The sequence below is a fragment of the Sapajus apella genome, unplaced genomic scaffold, assembly GCF_009761245.1.
Source record: "Sapajus apella isolate SASKATOON/1434 unplaced genomic scaffold, GSC_monkey_1.0 scaffold18, whole genome shotgun sequence".
In the NCBI taxonomy this organism is placed as follows: Eukaryota; Metazoa; Chordata; class Mammalia; order Primates; family Cebidae; genus Sapajus; species Sapajus apella.
Window position 1 is genome coordinate 21367213 of NW_022436958.1, and position 23530 is coordinate 21390742.

General features: G+C 40.7%; 1 protein-coding gene across 5 annotated transcripts in view; it reads right to left on the reverse strand.

Annotated features, from left to right (window-relative positions):
- The window catches only part of ACVR1 (activin A receptor type 1), a 144564-nt gene that overhangs the window by 52306 nt on the left and 68728 nt on the right, over positions 1-23530 (reverse strand). For 4 of the 5 annotated variants that reach the window (XM_032286447.1, XM_032286450.1, XM_032286449.1 and 1 more), the window contains exon 3: positions 13959-14032. In XM_032286447.1, the coding sequence (XP_032142338.1) occupies positions 13959-14025 (67 nt within the window). In that variant the 5' untranslated portion in view covers positions 14026-14032. Of the gene's footprint in view, positions 1-4390; positions 9535-13958; positions 14033-23530 lie in introns of those variants that run through there. The other variant, XM_032286451.1, reaches the window with a different exon arrangement.

Here is a 23530-nt window from a genome sequence, read left to right on the forward strand (position 1 = left end):
TAGTCATTCAACTAAGATTGCATATGAACTGATTATCAACAGCAACAACAAAAAGTTCCAAGATTTTGAACTCCAGATGTGTTCTTCCTCCAGTGTTCCCTGCCTCAGGAAATGGCATTCCCTTTCATTCAGGTGCACAAGCCTGACTCTCTTGGGCTTCTATCACGCTCAAAATGGAGATCAGTCATTAACCTGGCCTACAAGTGCTGGCTGACCTGATCCCTGCAGGCTCTTCAGCCTCCTCTTCAGTTACTGAAAGTTCTTAAAAGGCCTCTTCTTTCTGATTAGGGAATCTCAGGTCCTTGTAAGTATGGAATTCCTTCCATGTTGAAAGTTTGTTTCCCTCCAGCCAACACTTCTCCACCTACTTAGTGCCAATCTACTGTGCAGATCTCACCTGACATGTTACTTGCTCAGAGGAGCCTCTGTTCACACACCCAGATTTAAAGTAGGAACCCCCGTTAGTTACAGCCATACTTGTGTCTGCATGGCCATTGAATGTCACCTTTCCTATAGACTGTAAGCTCCACGAGGGTGAGCTGCATCCATTAACACTTTGCTCACCATTCATTACATGCCCCACAATAACCTCAGTGGTTGGCAGGAGTCCAAGCCTGATGACTCTTTGCTTCGGAATGAATTTTCCCTTCACAGAAAGGATTTAGAGATGGGAAGAGACCTGATGCTGGTTTTCAGAGCAGGTTTAGCCCATGAAGTCTTTAAATGTCAGCACAGATCTTAAGGTAAGGTTTAGTCACCAAGCCGGCGTGCCTGTGCAAACCATTTCTTCCTAGAGGAGCTTGCCATACCGTCACATCTGTTCACCTACTTGGGCTCACGAATATAGAAAATCAGTACTTTATGTGGTGTGGTCGGTTTTTTGTTTGCTTGTTAGTTTGTTAAAAGAAACAGGTAAAATACAAATGTTCCTTAAAAAATGAGGAACTATTTAATACATTAATAGGACAGCTGGGCTCTGTGGGTGGTCCTTCTCTGGATGGTTGATTTGAGAACTTTGAGCTACGGTGATTAGAATCATCAAAACACAACACATGCCTGCAACTCATCAGCTTGGAGGGGTCAGTGCAGGACTTGGCTGCTTAGTAGAGATAAAGCTGCCCCTGCTCTTTGCTGTCATTTTTTCCTTGGTCTTTGCTGCCATATTTTTTCCCTATCAGTGAAATAATGGTACCTTCAGTAGGGAGTGGGGAAGAGTGAATTACATCATTTTCCCCTTCTTGCTCTGCTGAAGGTGATAAGGAGTCCTAAGTCATCCTGCATTTGAACTGCTGAAGCTGAGGAAAAAAAAAAAAAAGTGCCATCTGTTTATTTTGTGTCTGGGCTGACTCCCTGTCTCTGAAATAATCCCTGTAAATTAAGCCTATTGCAGCAACCACACCTTCTATTTAGAAGCCAAAAAACTCAGCCTGTGTTCAAGTGACTAACAAATTAAAGAACGCTGTGGGGTAATGACCTAAGACAATATTGGTCTGTCTTTTCCATGCTTTTTATGATTCTCTGAATGTAGCAAAGACTTGGCTTTAACAAATGCAGCATGTCTGTAAAACAACTCTTTAATATGGGAGAAAATAATGACCCCTTTATTCATTTTGTCTTTCAACTTCTTGAATCTCTGCTTCAGAGAAACAAAGGATTACAAGGCCTACCGGGAATTGCCTACTGCGGAATACTTTAGAAACTAAAAAATACTGTCTCCTCAGCATATGTGCCAATGCCCATGTCTAAGTGGAGCTCCCATTACAGGGAGAGTAAGAGACAGTAGCATACTCTGGAGGACGAGGGAAGGAAGTCCCAGTGAATTGTAAACATTTCAGAAGTCATTCCTTGTTTAGTCTCAGGAGAGAGCCAGGAATGCGGTTCCATCTCTTGAATGTCTCTGGCTGGAAACTGTTCACACTACAGGAGGAAATACTGATTCTGCAGACTCACTTTTCGTTGTTTCCCCCACCTCCTCAGGCTAAGCAGACAGTGTATGGCATTTCAGTGAGGCTTTCCTACCTGGGCTCTCCAGTGAGAATTTTGGTTTTACAGGAAACACTTAACAACGGGCTCTAGATGAGACAGAACAGTGGAGAAAGGACAAACCGATGGCTTTTGCGCTTAGTCCTCTGCTTCGATTTCTCTTTGCTTGTGCCCTACTCTACCTCTTTCTCTGGGATTCAGGGACTGCGCCTCCTCCAAGGTGGCCAAGGTTGGCTCTGCTTACCATCGGCAAGCCTCCACCACACCCCTACAGCCTTTCTGGAAGCTTTCAAACCACAGAGACAAATCCTTCAAAAGTCGTACAGGGTTTCAATGTGTTTAACAAGTCTTGAAATGCAGCCTTTAGGCACTGTGGCACCCACAGCTAAAGGTGAAAATGTCCTCCCTTAGTTAAACTCCGCTTCCCTCGTTCTACAACCTTTCCTACCCCAGAGATAAGCACAGAGGGAACAAAGTCACTTCCAGACTACAGTAGTCCCTCATCCACCGTTTCACTTTCCACTATTTCCATTACCTGCCGTCAACCACAGTGCAAAAATATTAAGCGAAAAATTCCAGAAGTGAACATTTCCTAAGTTTTCAGTTGCGTGCTGATTGAGCAGCGTGATGGAATCTCACACTGTCCAGCTCCGTCCTGGCCAGTTCGTGCATCAGCCCTTTGTCCGGCGTATCCACATTGCAGATGCTACCCTCCTGCTAGTCACTGAGCAGCTGTCTCGGCTGCCAGATCCACTGCCGTGGTATTACAGTTTGCCATCAAGGAACCCTTCCTTTACTTAATAGCTGGCCCAAAGCACAAGAGTGGTGATGCTGGCATATTGTTATAATTGTTCTATTTTACTTTAAGTTACTGTTGTTAATCTCTTCCTGTGCTTAATTTATAAATTAAAATTTATCCTAGACAAAGGAAAAGATATAGTATATATAGCGTTCGATACTATCTGTAATTTCAGGCATCCACCAGAGGTCTTGGAACATATTCCCCATGGATAAGTAGGGGGCTACTGTACTTACTTTTCATCCTAGAGGAAGCCAAAGAGATTTTAAAATAAAAGTAAAAAGGGTAAAAACAGGGCAGAGCCCAAGCCTCTGATAATGCTACTTCCCTATCCTCCAATTTCTCCACTCATTTCCCAAGGCCCTACCAAGTCTAGAACTCCATGAAAGGTTAATGAAGAAAGGAATCCCATGTCTTCAGTCTCAGGAAGACATGCTTGTGCCTCTGTATGACAGCCTTTATAACTTGATCTTTGTTTTACGTGTCTTCTTTCCCCTATCAGTCTAATTAATACAGTCCAAAATAATTCATTAATTCTCCAGTTTAACATATTGAACAAGACTGGCTTATCGGTCACAGAATAAAGATCCTACAGTCTCCATAAAACAGTTAAAATGTGAGTCATGTTGAGCTTGTTCTTTTTTACCCCTGAGCCCACAGAAAGGCTCCAGGTGTCTACACTCCAGGTAGAAACAGAAAGCGTCTCATTTGAGTGCTGTGAACCAGAACTGGCTTTTCAAACACACAATCTCTCCTCTTCAATCTGTGCCATGGCAAACCATTCCCAGCATCCACAATAATCTTGGACCTTGGCAGAAGAAAGTCAGCTAAATCTGAGATGTGTCACGAGGCCACTGGCTGGGGAGCAAGAATATCTAAACACAAATCCAGGCGAGAGCAACAAGCAAGAGTTTCCGCAGATTCCCTCTGGCTCCTGTAGCTGCAGATCACTGACAACCTAAAGATAACCCAAGTATCTACAAAGGGTCACTTTTAAATAGCAGCTTTAATGCCACCAGTCATTTCAGAAGCATTTCCTTCCAGAGCCTGCTTCCATCCACACTGGCCACCAAGTCTGTCCAATAATGGCAAGCCCACCGAAGAGATGAAAGTCCGGAAGGAAATGGAAGAAATCCCAAAAGGGAACAGACAGCTCCTGACATGCTGGGATTCTATTCTGTGGTTCTACTTGTGCCCACATTTGGACTACTGAGAAATAACAATCTAGCAAAGAGACACCTTGTAGAAATGACTGACTAATAATCACTGGGGATTAAAGAGCAGGTATAAAATTAAACTAAACAGTTTAACTCCAAAACTTTCTAAAGCTGAGGCTGTATAAACCATGGATGGCTACCACTAGGAGACTTTTAGGAAAGCCTTTCCCTCCAAGAGAAAACTTACTTAGTTTACCGGACCGCTGTTTGGCTGAGTAAGGCTATGAAGTCTTCAGGCACATACTGTACATACAGGGCCAGTACGGCCACCCATTAACCCCGGAGCACCAAATGGAGCTGATCAGAAGCCTGCTGCTTTTTTTCTTCCTTTTAAGTAAGGCCAGTTCCCAAGATCTTCCTAAGAACCATTAAACTCTGCTCAGCACCTCACCTGTCTACTGAGTAAGTCCACATTGTCCTAAATGGCAGTCGGCCAGGGGCTGGTGTACAAGGGACAGGTGCTCAGTGGGCTATTTTCAGTTGCTATCAGCTCGGTCAGAAGCTGCACATGCTCAATAGGCAGCCAAGTTTTGGTTCCGTTTCAAACTCTGGGCAGCCAAGAGACATACACCTTCACAGCTGCCAGGGCAACCAGCTGCCCAGTGCTCCTCCCAAGACGGGAGCAATGAAAACAGTGTAACCTGGCCAGCCAACATGCCAGTGAGCAAGCTGCACCTCTCATTTCACTGCCTGGGTTATTCTGAGCTGGGCTTATTGACACTCCATGGCAACACAGGAACAAAGGGCCAGCTAGAGGGATTTAAATGTCCTGCAAAAGTTGCTAGAAAAGTCAGCAGCTCTGGCTTCTGCTTTCAGAACAAAACTAGCAATAGCATTATTATTAGATGATTGTTATTTTGTCACTGTTGTTACTGTCATTTGTGAGCCACCTGTAACAGTTCTACTTTCGCACTAAGGCTTTGTTTTTGTTTTGTTTTGTTTTGTGTTGCTACAGTTGGGATGCCTTTGAAAACGGAGCATGTGTGCCTGCCTGCCCCTAAACTGCAGGAGGATGAGGCTTTCCCATCCCTTTACTTCTCATCTTGCCACACTCTATGTTCCACTTTCATCACACACCACTCTTTCAAAACATAGAAACTGCACCTACTTAATCTCTCCACAGTTTTCCACTGCCTTCGAGATAGAAGACAAACACCTTTGCACAAGGTTCTGCCAGCTCAACTCTCAACTTTAATTCCGTCTCATGACTTGGCGATCCCTCGTGGTCTCACGTCTCTGGACTTCACCCTTTCCCTGCCTGCCACGTCCCTCTTAGTCCCTCCTCTGCTGGTCTAATGGCTATTTATCCTTCAAAACTCAGCTTCCCTGCATCACCAGCCCCAAACCCAGCTCCATGTGGGATGAATGCCTCTTCTGTCCATACCCTTCATGCTATGCTGTGACCTCTGCTTTATCTAACTGGACCATGACTTCTTGAAACAGGAACCACTTCTTGCTTATGTTTATATCACCAGCGTTGTCAACTGATACTTCTGTTAATTTAAATTGATTAAAAGAATGTAAGTTCGTCTTTTCCCAAACTCATAATTATTTGAAAGAGTGCATGTGATTAGCCCAGATCAGTCCCTGTGTCTCTTATACTATCTTTTTTCTATTACCGTAATTATTATCCTAGCCAACATTATTTGTTCAGTTGTCAAATACTTATTGAGCACCAACTGCATACCAGGCAATGTCTTAGACGCCAGGGATAAAACAATGGACACCTCCATGTTCTGGCCTCTCACGTTCTAGGGCTCACTATGTGCTGGGCACTCTGCATGTCGTCTTATGACTCTTCACAGCAATTATGGTGGGACCATTATTGTCTCCATAGTACCAGGTGGCAACAGGCACAGAGAGGTGAGGGAGAAAATACACAGAGACGCAGTGAAACAGAGGATGACTAATGATGGTGCTTTGGCCTCGTCTCTTTCCTGAGAAAGGCTTGATTCCTATGCATGGCCAAAGCCTTCCTTTACGAACATACTCTTTGACTCTGACCATCAATACTATGTCAGACATTATCCTAACCCTTTGCAAAACTGAAATTTTGAAGCATATGAACTAGGACGTGAAGTTAAAGATGAAAAGAAATCGTGACTGTAAGTCTACATGGTACACTGCAGTGTTATATATATCAGAAGAGTCAAATTCTAAACTGCACTGTAATTTTTTTCCTATCCATTCTTTATAACTTTTTTGAATGAATCTCTGTTTTACTCTTGTTGTTTTTCAACTGAAACTATTTTGGTGTAGGTACCATAATTCAGAAGACAAAACAAATGCAGCAAAACATAAAAGGGGCCAGCCCCACCCCAAGTCCCCAAATCACCAATTTCAAAAAATACTGGCAGGGTTTTTTTTTAAGGTGAATATCACCACCATGCGCCCAAGAGAAATTTCTCATTCTTCCTTTTATTGTTTCTCTCCTTCCCACATCTCTCCTTCCCACATCCCACATACACATTCTCAGGAAAGTCCATGTTCTATTCTAGCCCACAACGAAGAATTAGATGTAGCATTAACCACGGCTCTAAGAAACACCCTGCTTGCAGAGCTCAGATTCAGCCGATGAGAATCAGGCCGCAGCTGCTCCCATGTTATGACACAGGCTGAGAAGGTGCAAATGTAGACTTCCCTCTTCCTGCCAAATCACCACTGGCTTAGAGAGAAAGGATGGTCAGGCTACGCGGAGTTGTGAAAAAAATAAAAGGTTCTAGGCCAGCTTTGTTGGGAACACACCAATAACCTACGGTCAGGTGTCGGAGCTATCACATGAGGGCAGCAGGAACTTCTGTGTAGTGAACCCTGGAAGCAGACTGGTGTTGTCTTTCTTAATTTCTATATGGGGTATGACCCACTACTGGCTAGCAAAATCAACTTCGTAGTTTAAGACAAGGTTTCTTTCTGTCTTTTTAAGTGAAATAAAACTGAATTAAATTTAAAAAGACAAGAAATAGGTGCACATTAAACACAGTAAGAGTGATTACTGTTTCATGAAATTTTCATTTCAGATGTGTGTGGGCACTCTCTATGCAGTGGGTCTTACTCCAAAATGTTTCTTCCTGTGAGTCACTGTCAAAAGTTTGAAAGCCACCTCACCTGTGTCTTATACTATCCTGGAATGACAACATGAGTTCTGAGTCATTATGGCCATTAGGAATAACCATTATCTATGGAAGCTTGCCTGAGGTCATCCCAGGCTGCAGAGGAAAGTTCCGGAGGGCAGTTTTTTTTAAGAGTTGCAAATTAATTTTTAAGTGTGTTTTATTTTCCTTGTTCTCCTTTCTCAAGAGTGAAAGTGGCATATACGACATGCCTACAAACCTTCTGCTTTACAAGATTTTCCATAAAGAGGAGATGGCATTCATCCTCTCATGCTGGAGACCTGTCTTTATAAAAGAGAACACTTAGAAGTGACTGCACTGCACACTGTTGACGACAAGGAAATCTCGGCTGTTGAATTTGTTTTCTCATCTGTTCAATATTTGACTTTCTTTGAATGGATTTTACCATCCCTCCATACCCTACTGCTATCCATACCCCTCTTATACTGTCCACAAAAAAAAAAAAAAAAAAAAAGAATGTAGCACTAGTTTAACTACCTATGGCTGAAACAAACACTTTTCAGGAAGGAAAGGCTAAAAGGAAGCTTTGTCACAGCTCACCTTGCACCAACTAATATAGGATCATTTTGTAACACAAGAAAATTGGATAATAAAAAAGCAGTGTCTTAAAAAGTATGATGCTTCAGCAGATATTTACATTCTAGGTCCCAGAAGTAGCAAATGGCTTAGTGTATGTCATCTCTCTCTTCCTAAAAACATCTTCCAACTGATGTTATGCCAAAGAAAAAGATTTTATTCTGAACAAGAGATAAATGACAGTAACAAGAAATAAGAGCAACAAATTTAATACTATTTCTCTTACATTCATTCACCCCTTCAAGAACTTCCTGAATCTTTAATAATGAGAAAATCAAAGAAAGGCTTATTCTATTCTCCCCAGTAGCAAAGAGGGGCACCTTTGTAACCCTAACAAAAAGTCCATTGAAGTTATCTCCTTCCTTCCCTCATTGGGTAGTGGGGTTGGAAAGTCTGAGTAGTGATGGTTTTGGAAACACTAAAATCAAGTTAACTCAGAAAATAATTTAGTACCTAGCAGTCTGCTCTAGGACAGGCCAAAATCTCCTGTGAAAAAACTCTGCCTAAGTCTGGCGTTCCTTGCTAATAAAATCTAACGGTGGCTTACAAATTTAATAAAATGTGGGTCGTCTCAGCTTTGAAATATTTCCAAAGGAGCAATATTCCCTTTAAAGTAATTGTGTCATAGTCTTCACCAGCAAATGCGTACAGGGACAAAGGAAAAGCCAAACATGGAGGCTCTGCCTTCACCCTGGTGGCATAATAGTAGTATTAGAGCATGATTAGTCTTATTAATGGGAAGGAAAGGGAAGGATATACAGGTAATTAGGACTCAAGTGCTCTTCTCTATGAGAGCAAATAAAACTCTTCCTGCAGCTAGAGTTGTATATATAATGAACATGAAAAATGATTACTGGTAGGAGAGACAAGAGAAGTAAGAAACACAACCCCAGGTGAAGGGGCCTCATCATTTGCTATTACAAACCCTCTTCTCACCCTCTCAAACAAACTGGATTGAGCTGGATTCTAGCATGCACCAGACGTAATATGAATGTGGATGTAGCTAATTTAGGGCACAAAAAAAATTGCAAAATTTTGAAGAGGACTGATAACGACTGAAGCTCTTAAACACCATTCCTCAAAGAATATGATGCCTTTTGTTGGCCGTGTTAACTTTAAGCAGGAGCTTTAACCCATCCGAACGCACATCCACAAAAATCTATCTTCTGAGGACACTTGCAAGGATTATAGGAAATAATGCATGAAAGCCAGCCCAACATCTGGTGCATATTAAGCACTCATTAAATACTGCCTATCATCATCAAACAGGTAGCTATACTGGAAAGCATTTTCCAAATCTAAGTGCTGAAAAAATTGTTGCCCAGAGCATTTAGGATTCCATAGAACTTGAGAAATGTTCTGAAGTACACTCAAACTCTACAAAAAAAAGTTGCTGTTTTGGAACTCATCTTTGAAGTGTTACTACTATTTCTAATCAATATTTATGAGACATTTGGGAGACAAAGGGATAAAAGTTATTTTTTTAATGGACTAAGAGAAGTACACTACCCAATAAAATGTATTAGAACAAAATCTCTACAACTCTCTTATTTATGCCCCAAGAATGTGATCTAGCTTCATGAAGGCACAGATAATAGGATGCCTTAACTGTCCTATAAATATCGAAGATAGATCTATTTCCTTTTGAACCTAGTAGCCTAAAGCTCACTTAGTAGTAGACAAGCTTCAGTGCTATACAGGTTTTTGTTATCGGCCCCATCATTTATCTCTTTTAGTTAAGTATTTGTACTTAACATTTGCTTTTGAACCAATGTTGAAGATACTAGAGTGTATTATAAATAGGGTTTCTCTTTGGTCTTTAAAATTTTCCTACTAAATATATAAAAACAAAATGCTGGCTGGGCGTGGTGGCTCACTCCTGTAATCCCAGCACTTTGGAAGGCCAAGGTGGATGGATCACGAGGTTGGTAGTTTGAGACCAGCCTGGCCAACTTGGTAAAATCCCATCACTACTAAAAATTGAAAAAACAGCCAGGTGTAGTGGTGGGTGCCTGTAATCCCAGCTACTCGGGAGGCTGAGGCAGGAAAATCACTTGAAACCAGGAGGCAGAAGCTGCAGTGAGCCGAGATTGTGCCATTGCACTGCAGCCTGGGCAAAAGAGCCAAGCTCTGTCTTTAAAAAAAAGAAAAAAAAAAAAAAAAAAACACACTCTAGAACACACACACACACACACACACACTCACATACACAATAGGGAGCTGAGTCAGAGGAAAGATGGCACTGCTATTATGATTGGAGTACGCCAGGCGATAGCACTCACTGGATATTCTATTTAAAAAACAAAAAAAAACCAGCAATTGCAATTAAAGGATGATACACTCTTTACCATACTTGTAAACATCCTAGTGGTAGTGGTATATTAAACAGCAAAACCTGAGTGTCAATCTATTTCCATTTCCATTTCAGCCTGAACTAAGTTGTTATATCTATTACATGTGTTCACTGTGGCATTAAGAGGTTAGTTGCCAAATTCTTGGACAGCTTAAGAGCTGAAAGCAGGGAAAAAAACAGTAACGGCATGGTTATTAACACGGCTCCGTAACTGCCCTTTTCCGCCCTGACTTTTCCCCATTCTCTCTCCACCTCTCCTTCTCTCCTTAGACTACATTTCCACTTCTCTGTGTCTTCCTCTCTCTTTTTTTATACCCTGCCTACCCTGCAGGTCCACCTATGATATCATGTGAACTGCTAAATATCACAGAGGTAGGGTGCGGTGGCTCAGGTCTGTAATCCCTGCACATTGGGACACAGGGGTGCAAGGACTGCTTGAGCCCAGGAGTTGGAGACCAGCCTGGACAACACAGAGAGACTCTGTCTCTACAAAAAACACAAAAATCAGCCGGGCATGGTGCCCTGCCTGTGGTCCCAGCTACTTGAGAGGCTGAGGCAGGAGGACTGCTTGAGCCCAAGAGGTTGAGACCACAGTAAGCCATGATCATGCCACTGCACTCCAGCCCAAATGACACAGTGAAACTCTGCCTCAGAATGAATGAATGAATAAAATTAAAAGGCAGAATATCATACAGAACTGATGGCCAGCCAAGGTGGCTCAAGGCTGTAATCCCAGCAATTTAGGAGGCTGAGGTGGGTGGATCACTTGAGCTCAGGAGTTGGAGATCAGCCTGGGCAACATGGCAAAACTCCGTCTCTACCAAAAATACAAAAAAACTAACTAGCTGTGGTGGCACAATCCTGTGGTCCCAGATGCTCAAGAGGCTGATGTGGGAGGATCACTTGAGCCTGAGAGGTGAAGACTGCAGTGAGCAGAGATCGCACCACTGCATCCCAACCTGGGTGACAGACTGAGACCCTGTCTCAAACACCACCACCAAAATAGCAACAACAAAAATATCATACAGAAGTGATATGGCAACTATGGAAGAGTGTGAAATTTGGAGGGACTTTAATTCTCAACACTCCTTAGATTTTTAAATAATAATCATATTATTTAGCAATTTAAAAGAGATTAAAAAAAAAATCCTAGAAACTTGACTGTTAGAAATGTCTCCAGTAATTGTCAAGTATTCCCTGGGGGATAAAAATACCCCCCCAACTGAAAACCACTGTTAACTCATCAAATCCTCCCAGCTTTAATACAAGCCCATTTCCTCTTATTAATTCCTTCAACACTGCCACTCAGGATCATTTTCCATACCTTCTTGGCACTAACTGACACAACTGCCATATTATGGGAATATCTTTAACAACACTGCTTAGAGTAGGGTATAGGCTAGATATCTAAAATGGTCTATAACAGCACTGTCCAACAGAAACAAAATGTGAGCCACCCAATGTAATTCTAAGTTTCTCAGAGCAGTAGGGAAAAACAGCTGAATTTACATTTTATTGTCTTCAAACTCCAGCTTATATTTTATATTTACAGAATATTTCCACTCATTGGCCACATTTCAAATGTTGTATGTAATGAGCAGCTACCACGTAGGACAATGGAGAAGTATAATATATGTCAATAAGTATGGGAAGGAGATCAAATATTATTAACCTGATATATAATGAAATAGACATACAGTATTTTAAGTACTGATGTTTTCACAGTGTTGGCTATAGCAACTTGTCAAATTGTATGCCTCCTTGGAAACTCATCAATTATCTAAAGAAGACCACTATACCCCAAAGAGTCTGTAATGGGGCATTAGTCTTACTGTCCCATCCAATCATAAGGAGGCTGAGATTCCTACAATAAGCACCACTCTTAATGGAGGAACACTTGTAAGATAAAATGGGCACTGCTCAGTGCACAATAAAGTAGAGTTTAGACTTTCCGTATCTAGAAAAATATATACCAACATGTTAAAACAATTACATGTAAGTGAAGGGAATTAGGAGTAACTTTTACTACCTTTCTCTCTTGATTTATCTATTCTGTTGTTTTCAAGTAGGGCAGGACCATCCCTGAGCAACTTTTTGGAAATGAGGGGATGACAAGGTGAGTAATGAAAGTAAGTAACCAAGGGTCAGAGACGCCAAAGGCCCTGAAATGCCTGGGTGGTGTCACACAATTAAGAATTAGCCATTTATGGCCTGAATGTTTGTGTTACCCCAAAATTCATGCCAGTATCATAATTCAAGGTTAGGGTATTAGGAAGAAGGGCCTTTTGGGGTGACTAGATCATGAGGGCAGACCCTTCATGATTGGGACTTGTGCTGTTATAAAACCAATCCCAGAGAGCTACCCAGCCCCTTCCACCATGAGACAACACAGTGAAGCCACAGTCTATGAGGAACGAGCCCTCACCAGAGACTGAATCTGCCAGCACCTCAGACTCCAACTTCCCAACCTCCAGAACTGTGAGAAATAAATGTTTAGTTTTTGATCCACCTAGTTTCTGGTACTTTTGGTTATGCCATCCCAAATAGGCCAAGACATAGCCTATGCCCCACAAGTTATCAACTCTCCCACTGAGCATTCATTTTCATGAATAATCTTTGTAGAACTGAAACCAGTACCTAACTCTGTCATACATGTATATATTGTGTTTTTATGTATGACAGAGTTAGGTACTGGTTTCAATTTACAAAGTTTCAATTTACACTGTCTTAATGTATACTAAATATTCCAAAAACATAACTACTATATAAATCAAGGGCCAATGGTTTTTTTAATTCTACCAAAATTTGTTCATCAATTCAGAAAATTCAATCACTGAAGAGACCATGTGTGATGACTAAGCCACCAATACAACACACCAGTACCAATCTGTTTTCAAAGATGCTGAAGATTATTACCTATACAGGTGCAAGCATGTACTACTTCATCATGTCTTCTTGTAGACTCACACCCAGATACACTGTAATATATACATTGGGGCTGGTTTTGTTTTTGTTTTTGTTTTTTTTAAGAGTCTTCCTCTGTTGCCCAGGCTGGAGTGCAGTGGCACAATCTCGGCTCACTGCAACCTGCACCTCTCAGGTTCAAGCAATCCTCCCACCTCACCCTCCCAAGTATCTGGGAGTACAGGTCCACACAATTATGGCCAGCTAATTTTCATATTTTTAGTAGAGATGGAGCTTCACCGTGTTGGCCAGGTTGTTCTTGAACTCTTGACCTCAAGTGATTTGCCCGCCTCGGCCTCCCAAAGTGCTGGGATTACAGGCACGAGCCACTGCACCTGGCCTTGCGTTTGTTTAAACAAATGTTTTATTGTTAATTACAGAATTTTCTCTTATTTCTCCTTTATATGTATTATTTGTTTATTTATTTATTTTTGAGACAGAGACTTGCTCTGTCACCCAGGCTGGAGTGCAATGGCATGATCTTGGCTCACTGCTACCTTCATCTCCAGGGTTCAAGCAATTCTCCTGACTCAGCCTCCCAAGTAGCTGGGATTACAGGTGCCCACCACCACATCCAGCTAATTTTTGTATTTTAGTGGAGATGGGGTTTCATCATGTTGCCCAGGCTGGTCTCAAACTCCTGACCTCAGGTGATCCACCTGCCTCGACCTCCCAAAATGCTGGGACTACAGGTGTGAGTCACCGTCCCTGGCCCTATATTTATTTTAAGTAGAAAGTTACGTTTAATTAAAAAAAAAAGTGTATGTAAAAATTCAGATATAATGTATATAAAATTTTACTTCAAAATGGTCAGTAATCACCAAATACTTACTATAAAAAGTGTGTTACATTTGATAGGATTAAGAAGTAGTTTACAGTAGTCAAAAAGATCACAGTATACTTATCTTAACCCAAAAGGATGGTGAGTCACTTACCTTCCATACTAAGGGAGGGGAAAGCAATCATTATAAGCACAGGAAGAATCATCACTCCATCTACCATTGTACAACTGTGGAGGGAAAAGAAGAGATGTAAGTAAAACATAAACATCTAACTGCAGGACAACAAATTAAGCATACCACCTTCAAACTGCCACTCAAAGCCCTTCTTACTAATCACCCTCAGATATATTGCCTTATTTCTTACAACATTTAAACATATACCTTTTACGTGGACCTAAACACATCACCTTAAAGAGTCAGTCATATTCACTTCCAACTAGTAGTCACTCCAGGGGTACTTTCTCAAAGTTTACTCTCTTACAAAGAACTCAATAAGAAAACAAAAAAATTTCAGCTACAAAGCGAGGCAGTCCCAAAAGATTTTAGGTTTGAATTTTATCTTACCCCATTGAATGCACAATTGGCACGAGATTAAAAACCCTGAGAAGCATAAATAGACTATTTTAAAATGATGTTAAAGATTAAGCAGCTGAATAATTCAAGTCAAATTACTACGCTAGAGCCTTACTTCTCCTTTAAAAGGACTGGGGGTGGAGCAACCTACATCAACATACAGACCTAAAGCAAACAAAACAACAACAACAAAATACCCCATCTATGGCAAAGCAATGCACTTCTGCATTAAAGAAACTTAACAAGGATAGACAATAACGAAAATCATGTAAAAATTTTAAAAAACTTTTCCATTTGAATAATATGAAATATCAGAAATGTGATGACAATTTGGTCAGTTGCAATTCTCTGGATGGCAAAATAAAGAAAAAGCTGGTAAAGTTCTTTAATGATAGGTTAGTGTGCTTGAACTCTTTCAGCTTTAAAGCAAAGAGCGAAAGCCCATTGCTTTCTAGAGTGTCTGAAGTGTTGACCTTTAAAATAAAATTATTTAGTCTTGGTGCAGGGGCTCACACCTGTAATCTCAGCACTTTCAGAGGCCAAGGTGGGAGGATCACTTGAGCCCAGGAGTTTGAGACCAGCCTGGGCAACATAGTGAGACCTCATCTCTATTTGTTTTTAATTAGTTAAAAAAAATTTTTTTAATCTTTTTTTTTGGCTGGTGGTCTGTTTACAAACCATACCTCCATCATATCTTACCACCCTTCATTTAAATTTATTTCTCTTCGGTTCCATAATTATATTTCAGTCAATTCCTTTCCTAAAAGCAAGGTAAGGGAAGAGATAAAGGGGATTTTTATGTACCTTCCTTTTCTGTTTTTAAAAGCATATGAAACTTGAGCAAGACCCTACTACTGTTGTTTTTGTTATTTCCATGTTCACATAGATCTTTCCTATAGTGGGTCCTCTTGGGGACATACAAATCCTTCATCTTGGCCCCTCACAACCAGAATGTGACTCCTCCAACACGTCTCTGTACCTTTGGACATGAATATGCTTTTTGCTCCCCTCTGCTTGAATTGTCCTGAGCCCCCTCCTCCACCCCTCTCCTACCCCACTGCCGCCTCCTGTCATACATGATACCAGCTCAAAGGTAAGACCTTTGTGAAACACCTCTCCTTCTGCAGTAATTTCAGCCTCCGGCATGGAATCATAATCATCTGTCTAGGGCAGTCTCCAGCACTGGTTCACTCATCTCCAAAACAGGTATGGGCATCCAAGGACCAAGCAAGAGTTATGCATTGAGTTATGGAATGAAAATATTAAGCTGGTTTTTCATAAGAATGTTTTAATCTAATAAAGTAGAAAATAACTTGAGACTTAATCTGGTCTCTATCTCAGTTTTATATGACAGTCTAGTATAGGAGGTATCTTTCAGAAAAACTAGGAACTACATAATAAAGAGTGGACATGATTTGTTTATAGAGTACAGCAGTATACTTGTAGTTCTGAAGGTCCGTTTAAGTGGAATTACAGGTTATATTGGGTACTTACAATGCAATGAGCCTTCCCAAATGACAAGTGCTCTAAAACCATTAAAGAAACTAGAGATACCATACATTATTAATGCAAGCACCAGAGAAGAGTAAGAAAACAGTGAACTTAAAATCGCTCATTTCTATTGGTGCTTCCTTAACCACTTTACTAGAGAAAAGTAGTAATACTCAGTTTAATCTGACATGAAACAGTCCCTCAAATTCAAAATCTGAAAATATTTGAAAAACGGATTTGCAACCACTGTCATATATAATAAACATTATTGGCCGGGTGTGGTGGCTCACGCCTGTAATCCCCGCACCGTGGGAGGCTGAGGCGGGTGGATCACGAGATCAGGAGTTCCAGATCAGCCTGATCAACATGGTGAAACCCCATCTCTACTAAAAACACAAAAATTGGCCAAGCATGGTGGCACGCGCCTGTCGTCCCAGCTACTCAGGAGGCTGAGGCAGGAGAATCGCTTGAACCTGGGAGGTGGAGCTTGCAGGGAGCCAAGATCGAGCCACTGCACTCCAGCCTGCAGCCTGGGCAACAGAGTGAGACTCTGTCAAAAAAAAAAAAAAACATTATCCAGAGTGGCCTGAGACTTTCATTGATGATAATAGGATTCCACTGTCATCAGCAACACCTTAAGTATTTTATCCTTAATTAATTTCTTTTTTACGTGCGCTTTATAATATACACTTATTTATTTTATATAAAATGTGTAGCCAATTTACATGTTAAGGTTACATCAAAAAACTTTTTATGGGATATGTCATCACAAACGATTGAACACTGCTGAACTAAATTATTTCTTAGTCTTTCTGAATTCCCAGTCCTTCATGTATTCAAAAACTACTATGTGCTACATATTAGAAACCTAAAACGACAAAATCAAATGCGGTCCTTGCTATCGTGGCACTTACAAAATATGTCTATGGTGGTAATCAAACAATCATCCAAAAGATTGCATCATTAAAAACTGAATTAACAGTTGGGAAGAAACATAGTTAAAATCACGCTGCTAACAAAACAACTTGAGATCTTCTGGGGGGTGGAGAGGTTCCCTGGGGAGGCAACATCTGAAAAGGAACCAGGAACCAGAAAGATGAGTAGAGGTTCAAGGAAAAGGGTGAGTGTGGTGGGGGTGTGGTGGGGGGTGTGGTGGGGAGTGTGGTGGGAGAGGGTGAACACAGGATACAGACAGGGTAATACTTACGGGAAAAGGCACTTCTGTGGAGGTGCCTGTGGCCAGAGCAAGCATGGCATGTCCTGAGGACTTAAGGCAAACCTCAGGACTGAAAAAACACAGGACTGGCCAGGACACAAAGGGTCTGGAGGAGTTATAAAAAAGTTGGAGCACACCCAACAAGGCTAAAGAGGAAGGCAAGGGTCAGAACAGAGGTGAGGCACTCTAGGCCTTCTACTCACCTATCTTCACTGCCCCCTTGGCTCACACCATCATTCCTTAGTTCCTCAGTCCCCGTTTTCCATTCTTGTCACCCCCACCAGGCCGCTTTCTGCCTATCTCTGGACATTTGCACGTGATGCTCCCTTCTTTCAGGGCCCAACCTACTGAATTCCTACTCATCCTATAAGTCTCAGTGGCTTCTCTACAGGCACCGCCTTCTAGAAGTCTGCCTAAACCCTTAAATACTCTCTGCTCATTCTCATAGACCACTCTAAGTTTCACTCATAGAAATCATCCTAATTAATCATTGTGCATTCATACCTGTGTGTGCTTTTGAACACCTGTCTCTCTCACTAGACTCTACACTCCATAGGAGCAAAATCTATAGTCCATCTTGTTCATCGTTGCCAGAGCCAAGTAGGTACACATTTAATAACAGTTTAATTAGAATTTTTCCTGAATTAATCAGCTCAATTTAAGATTAAATTCTAAAGAATTAGTAGCACTCCCTCCCCACCACATACACGGAGACCTGCAAAGAAATGGCAAGATTAAGAGATTTATCATCTCTATAACTTTAATCTGTAGAATTTAGCTCAAGTAATAGTAAAAGCCAACAGTTAATAACCTTCAAAATCAAGACTTCTTTTACTATTTAAAAAAAAAAAAAAACTAAGAAACAATCACCCCTGGCATATTTTCCATGTCACAAAGCCAGCAAAAGCCCACGTCCCAAATACCTATTAACCGATTATCACTGTGTGAACAAAATTAAAACAATAATTTAGGCTCACAAATAGAAGACAGAAAAAGAATTATAAATTCAGACCCTCAAACAGTAGGGACTAATTCGGTCTCTACTGTTTAAAGACAGCTCAAAATCTGCCAAAAATCTTTGGGAAAAAAGTCAACATTACTTACTGGTTGCCATTTTGTTCAGGGTCTGCAGCGCTTCTCCTGACCAGCCAACTCAGCTATTAAAAACAGCACCCCCAAAAGGAAAGAAAAAAAGCATGCAGAAAAGGGAATGTTCTGCTATCTCCTGACCATATTTCAATTATAAGAAACATCAATATGCTAAAATCTCACCCTGAAGTCCCAAGGATCTATTTTTAATTTTAAAACATACTAAAAAGAAAATATCATTTTTTTAAAAGTAAAATTTCAACTTTCCTGCTGTCAAATATTTTTGGCTAAGAAGTTTTCATATGTAAGCTGGCAAGAAAGAGAGACTAGTAGTAGAAAATGGGAGTGGCAATAATTCAATAGTTCTGGGATTGCCTTACTCCAGTATTTTTTAAACTTTTTGGCCTCAGAATTGCTTTAAACTCTTGAACATTACTGAGAATTGTATGTATGCAGGCTACATCCCTTGATATTTACAGTGTTAAAAATTTAAACAGAATTTTTAAAATATTCTATTCATAATAAAGTAACAATAAACATACTACCTTATTTTTTTTATTTTAGAAGAAGTATGACCTATTTTTTAAAAACATGTAGTGAGAAAAGTGGCATTGTTTTCCCACTTTTTAAAAAATCTCTGTTTGACTTAATAAAAGACAGCTGGATTCTCACATATGATCTATATTCATTTTGTTACAATATGTTGTACTGGCTGCAGTATACATAGGAAATCCAGTATCACACATATCATTGGAAGAAGAAGGACCTTGTGAAACCCCTGAGAAAGTCTCAGGTGCCTTAAGACTTCTTGGACAACACTCTGAGTAACTGCCTTAGTCCATAAATGCTCAGTCTATGTACTGTATCAGATAACCAGATGGTACCAGATATTTTAGACTAAGCACTAACCGGATACCTGATAAAAATGACACCGTTCTACAGTTTTAGAAATCTCACTAACCTCTCTAATGTCACAGAAGTCAGCAAGTGTAATAGTCAAGGAAGAAAGCATTATTTTCTTTTAATGTTGGAATAATATTTTATGTAAGCATCTAAATATTTTTGAAATGGGATATAAACTTGTATGAAGGTACTCACAACTGCTTATCTTGTTTGGGTTCAACTAAATCCTTGTGCAAAGCTGCAATGCCAAAATCTCTAACTGAAAAATCACAGGCTACTGGGGACTGCAAAATATTATCTGAAGGGTTCAGAATATGAATCTCTGCCTCTTGTGTACATGCATCTCCCTTCTGTTCTTGGATAAGATCTTCTATCCCTGGTAACTGATCTTAATATTTCAGACACAAGAAAAATCGCTATTCAGAAAATGGTTAGAGACCTCCTGCCTTAACTAAGGTACGCTCTTTAAATCAATACTGTCTCTTACAATGTCTCAGGCCTACCTTCTCAGAAGACAGAACATTCCCATGATATTCTACTAAAAGCAGACACATCACCAGGGCAGTACAGAACGACTTTCCAAATCCCATGGTACTTTTCAAATTCCACTTATAGATCAGACTGCATTGTAGTTAAGGAGCTAGCGTTTAGCTCAATTTCTAATGTGTGTGGGCTTGAGACCAAGTTTGGCACTTTTTTTGTTCATCACAATTTTACAGCTGGATAAAGCTACAGATACCCCACAATGTACTACCCCAAAAATTATTCTGATATTGGTCACAGAATAACTGAGAATATAATATACTTCTATATATAACTTTCAGAACCCATATTAGGCAATCTAATTCTAATCTATAATACAGCAATAAAGGATGTTTCTGAAAACTAGACTTATGAGTAGCATATATTTCATTATCTATAATATTGAGGATGAGGGGAAGGTTAGAAGATGAACCCTAAAATTCTTTCCCACTGGAAAAATTTGACAAAATGTTCATTTATCTTGCCTGGTGGCCTAACCTCATTCTTCAATACATACTTTACTGAGTACCTATTCATTCAATAAGAACATTCTTGATACTCTTCTCAATTCAATTTCTAACAATCTTTGAATTAGTAAGAAACTTTGGGGCTGGGCGCAGTGGCTCACGCCTGTAATCCCAGCACTTTGGGAGGCCGAGGTGGGCAGATCACCTGAGGTCAGGAGTTCAAGACCAGCCTGGCTAACATGGTGAAACCCCATTTCTACTACAAATACAAACAATTAGCGGGGCATAGTGAGGCATGCCTGTAATTCCAGCTACTCAGAAGGCTGAGGCAGAATTGCTGAATTGCTTGAACCCATGAGGTGGAGGTTGCAGTGAGTCGAGATTGCGCCGCTGCACTCCAGCCTGGGCGACAAAAGCAAAACTCTGTCTCAAAAAAAGAAAAAAGAAAAAAAAAAAAAGAAAGGAAAGAAAGAAGAAAGAAAAGAAAGAAGGAAAGAAGAAAAAAGGAAATGAAGAAAGAAAGAAAGAAGAAAGAAAGAGGGAAGGAAGGAAGGAAGGAAGGAAGGAAGGAAGGAAGGAAGGAAGGAAGGAAGGAAGGAAGGAAAAGAAAAGAAAGAGAAGAATCTTGGAAGACAGGCCATACAATCACCCACCCCTATTTTGAATGACTTTTACATCAGCCCCGTGAAGACATTTTCTAACCTATACTTGCTCACCATTGGTAAGGGCTATCACTACAATTCCAGGACAGTTTTTTTCTTTATATATATTTATGTATTCTGTATGATGCCTTCCATAAGGGAAAAATAATTCTCTTTAATATAAAAGGCAGAGGCAAAGGCAGAAAAATAATTTGTGGAATCCTGCTTTCTCTTAGTCATCTAGGAAGGTAGAAGAAACTTACCTGTGTCAGGTCAAAAAGGCCTTAATCAACCACCACTCTATACAACTTTCACTTAACCAGTCAGCCACAGTTTAGCAATCTTGTTCTGTCATCCATAACAGTTTTTGTTTGTTTGTTTGGTATTTTTTGAGACAGGGTCTCGTTCCGTGGCCCAGGCTGGAGTGCAATGGCACGACCTCAGCTTACCGCAGCCTCAAACTCCTGGGCTCAAATGATCCTACTGCCTCAGCCCTTCAAACAGCAGGGACTACAGGCACATGCCACCATGTCTGACTAATTCTTTCCATATTTTCTGGTAGAGGTGGGGTTTCACCATTTTCCCAGGCTGGTCTCGAACCCCTGGGTTCAATTAATCCACCTGCCTCGGCCTCCCAAAGTGCTGGGATTACAGGTGTGAGCCACCACACTCTGCCATCCTTAACATATTATCAAGCCTTAATTCTTCTGAACTTCGACAATCTTGATTTTCATCTTAAACAACATTTACTGATGATTATTTAGTACACCATTCAATCATGCCTTCTTTCCATTCCTCTAACCTTAGACAATTTCATATTTCTTTGTGACCTCCAATTATCTCCTCCCTCTCTCTGCCCCTAGAAAAGATACTGGTATCATAGGAAACAAACAAGCCTCTTTGACAATGCATCATTGGTTTCTAGTTCCCATCTTCCATCCCTACTCTTTGGTTCTCTCATAAACTCACCCCCCAAAATAAAAACAGAAAGGCACATGTGGGGGCAGAGTTAGGCCCGACAAGTCAAATTCTAGACATGAAACTTTGAAGGAAAATAGACTTACATCAACCGCCACCAAGCGGGGCCAATATCAGCCACTGTAGCTGATTAGATAATACAAGAACAGTCTATCTCTTCTATACTCTAAAGGCAATGAGCTAACCCAAAGGCAGCTGGTGCCAAACTACCTGTGCCTTTGGGAAGAGTGAAATGAGACATGAGCTATCAGTAATAGCTGCATAGAAAGGTTAAACTGGAGCTATCATACCATATAAGTTAAGTCAGGGTCTTTTCTACGGTTCAAAAATGACCTGTTAAATATTTTTACCACCACACTCTGTCTGAACTGGCAATGTGTAAATTGCCAAGGCTTAGTTTTATATAGACTTCATTGCTGCTGGAGGGTTTCTGGCGGGGTGTTACTTTCAGAATATTAGCATGTAATTTGATCTTTCATGATAGATGAATACAAATAGCTTCTTGGACAAGTCCTATAGAACTGAAAACCAGGCCCTGGATCGGTTTATCCTGTAGTTAGAGGAAATAATTATGGATTATTTCAGGAAAGAATGGGTTTTGACTGAGTTACACTATAAACATTCCAGCTGTAACAGATGGACCCTAGATACGGTTTGGGAAGGAAGGGAAGCAAACAATAAGATCCGTAAAATGAAAAAAGATAGACTTAATTGAAAGAAAGTAAAAGGTTTAGCTTAGGCTACTACGTAAGAATCAAAGGCTTCCCAGTAAATTTATTTTAACTGTACACAGAATGAAACTGACTTTGCTACACCCCTGCCAGATATACACAGAATACTTAGGCTAAACTTCTGAGAATCCAGTGTTTTGATCACCTGCTGCACGCCTTACTTGTACCTCAAAACTAGGCTTCATTTCACCAGGCTTGACTACACGGAGACTGTCCCTCATTTTCCACTTCATTCCTTTGTTTCAAATAGCCATGGTCTGCCTGCTTTGTTTCAACTGATAGGACTCCAACATCACCCAGCTATTTTGTTACATTCCCCAATGTAGCTCACAGCTCACTCCCTGTCCCTCCTTTGCAAACTGTGACTGGAACAATTTTTTTTAACCTATTGGCAGGAAAAGCCCCATTATTCCTTCCCATAAAGCTCTTCTAGATGTAACTCTGAAGTTCATTTAAAATCCCACTTCTTCCCAAAGTCCTCAGGTAGACACTGTCTCAGCCCTCTGTCTCATTTCTAGCTGTGTCTGACCTGAAGTTTCCCCTCTAACCTAACAGTGTAGACCTTTCTATTCCTCCCATGACTAGACAAATGGTGTTAGAAGCACTGACACAGCTAACGTGATTAATCTATAATAATTGGGGGGGGTGAGTATAAGATGAAAGGAATGCCAAGGCCAGAGAGATACATTCCTCTCTCTGTCTCTGTCTCTGTCTCTGTTGTTAATGACAGGCACTGCAGCAATTTTCTGTGATAGTGAGAAACACCACCCTTTATACACTGGCCCAACCAAAGCCTTCCGTCTCACTCCTACACTCCACACACATTCCTGTCTCAGACGTTCTCACCCCACCCCCATGAACTCTATTACCCCATCATATCTTCTTCATATAACTTAACAACTAGGTGAAATTTGTCATTTACTTATTAGTGTAATTTATTTTTACTGTGTTTCTCCCTCCTCCACATACCAACATATAAGCAACATGAGAGTAAGAACTCTGCCTGGCTCATGACTATATCTTCAACCTTGGCACCAACCAGGTGCGTAATATAAATTAAAGCACATTCATTTTAGCATCTTAGCCTAGGCTACACTTTGGTGTGGAGAGAGGA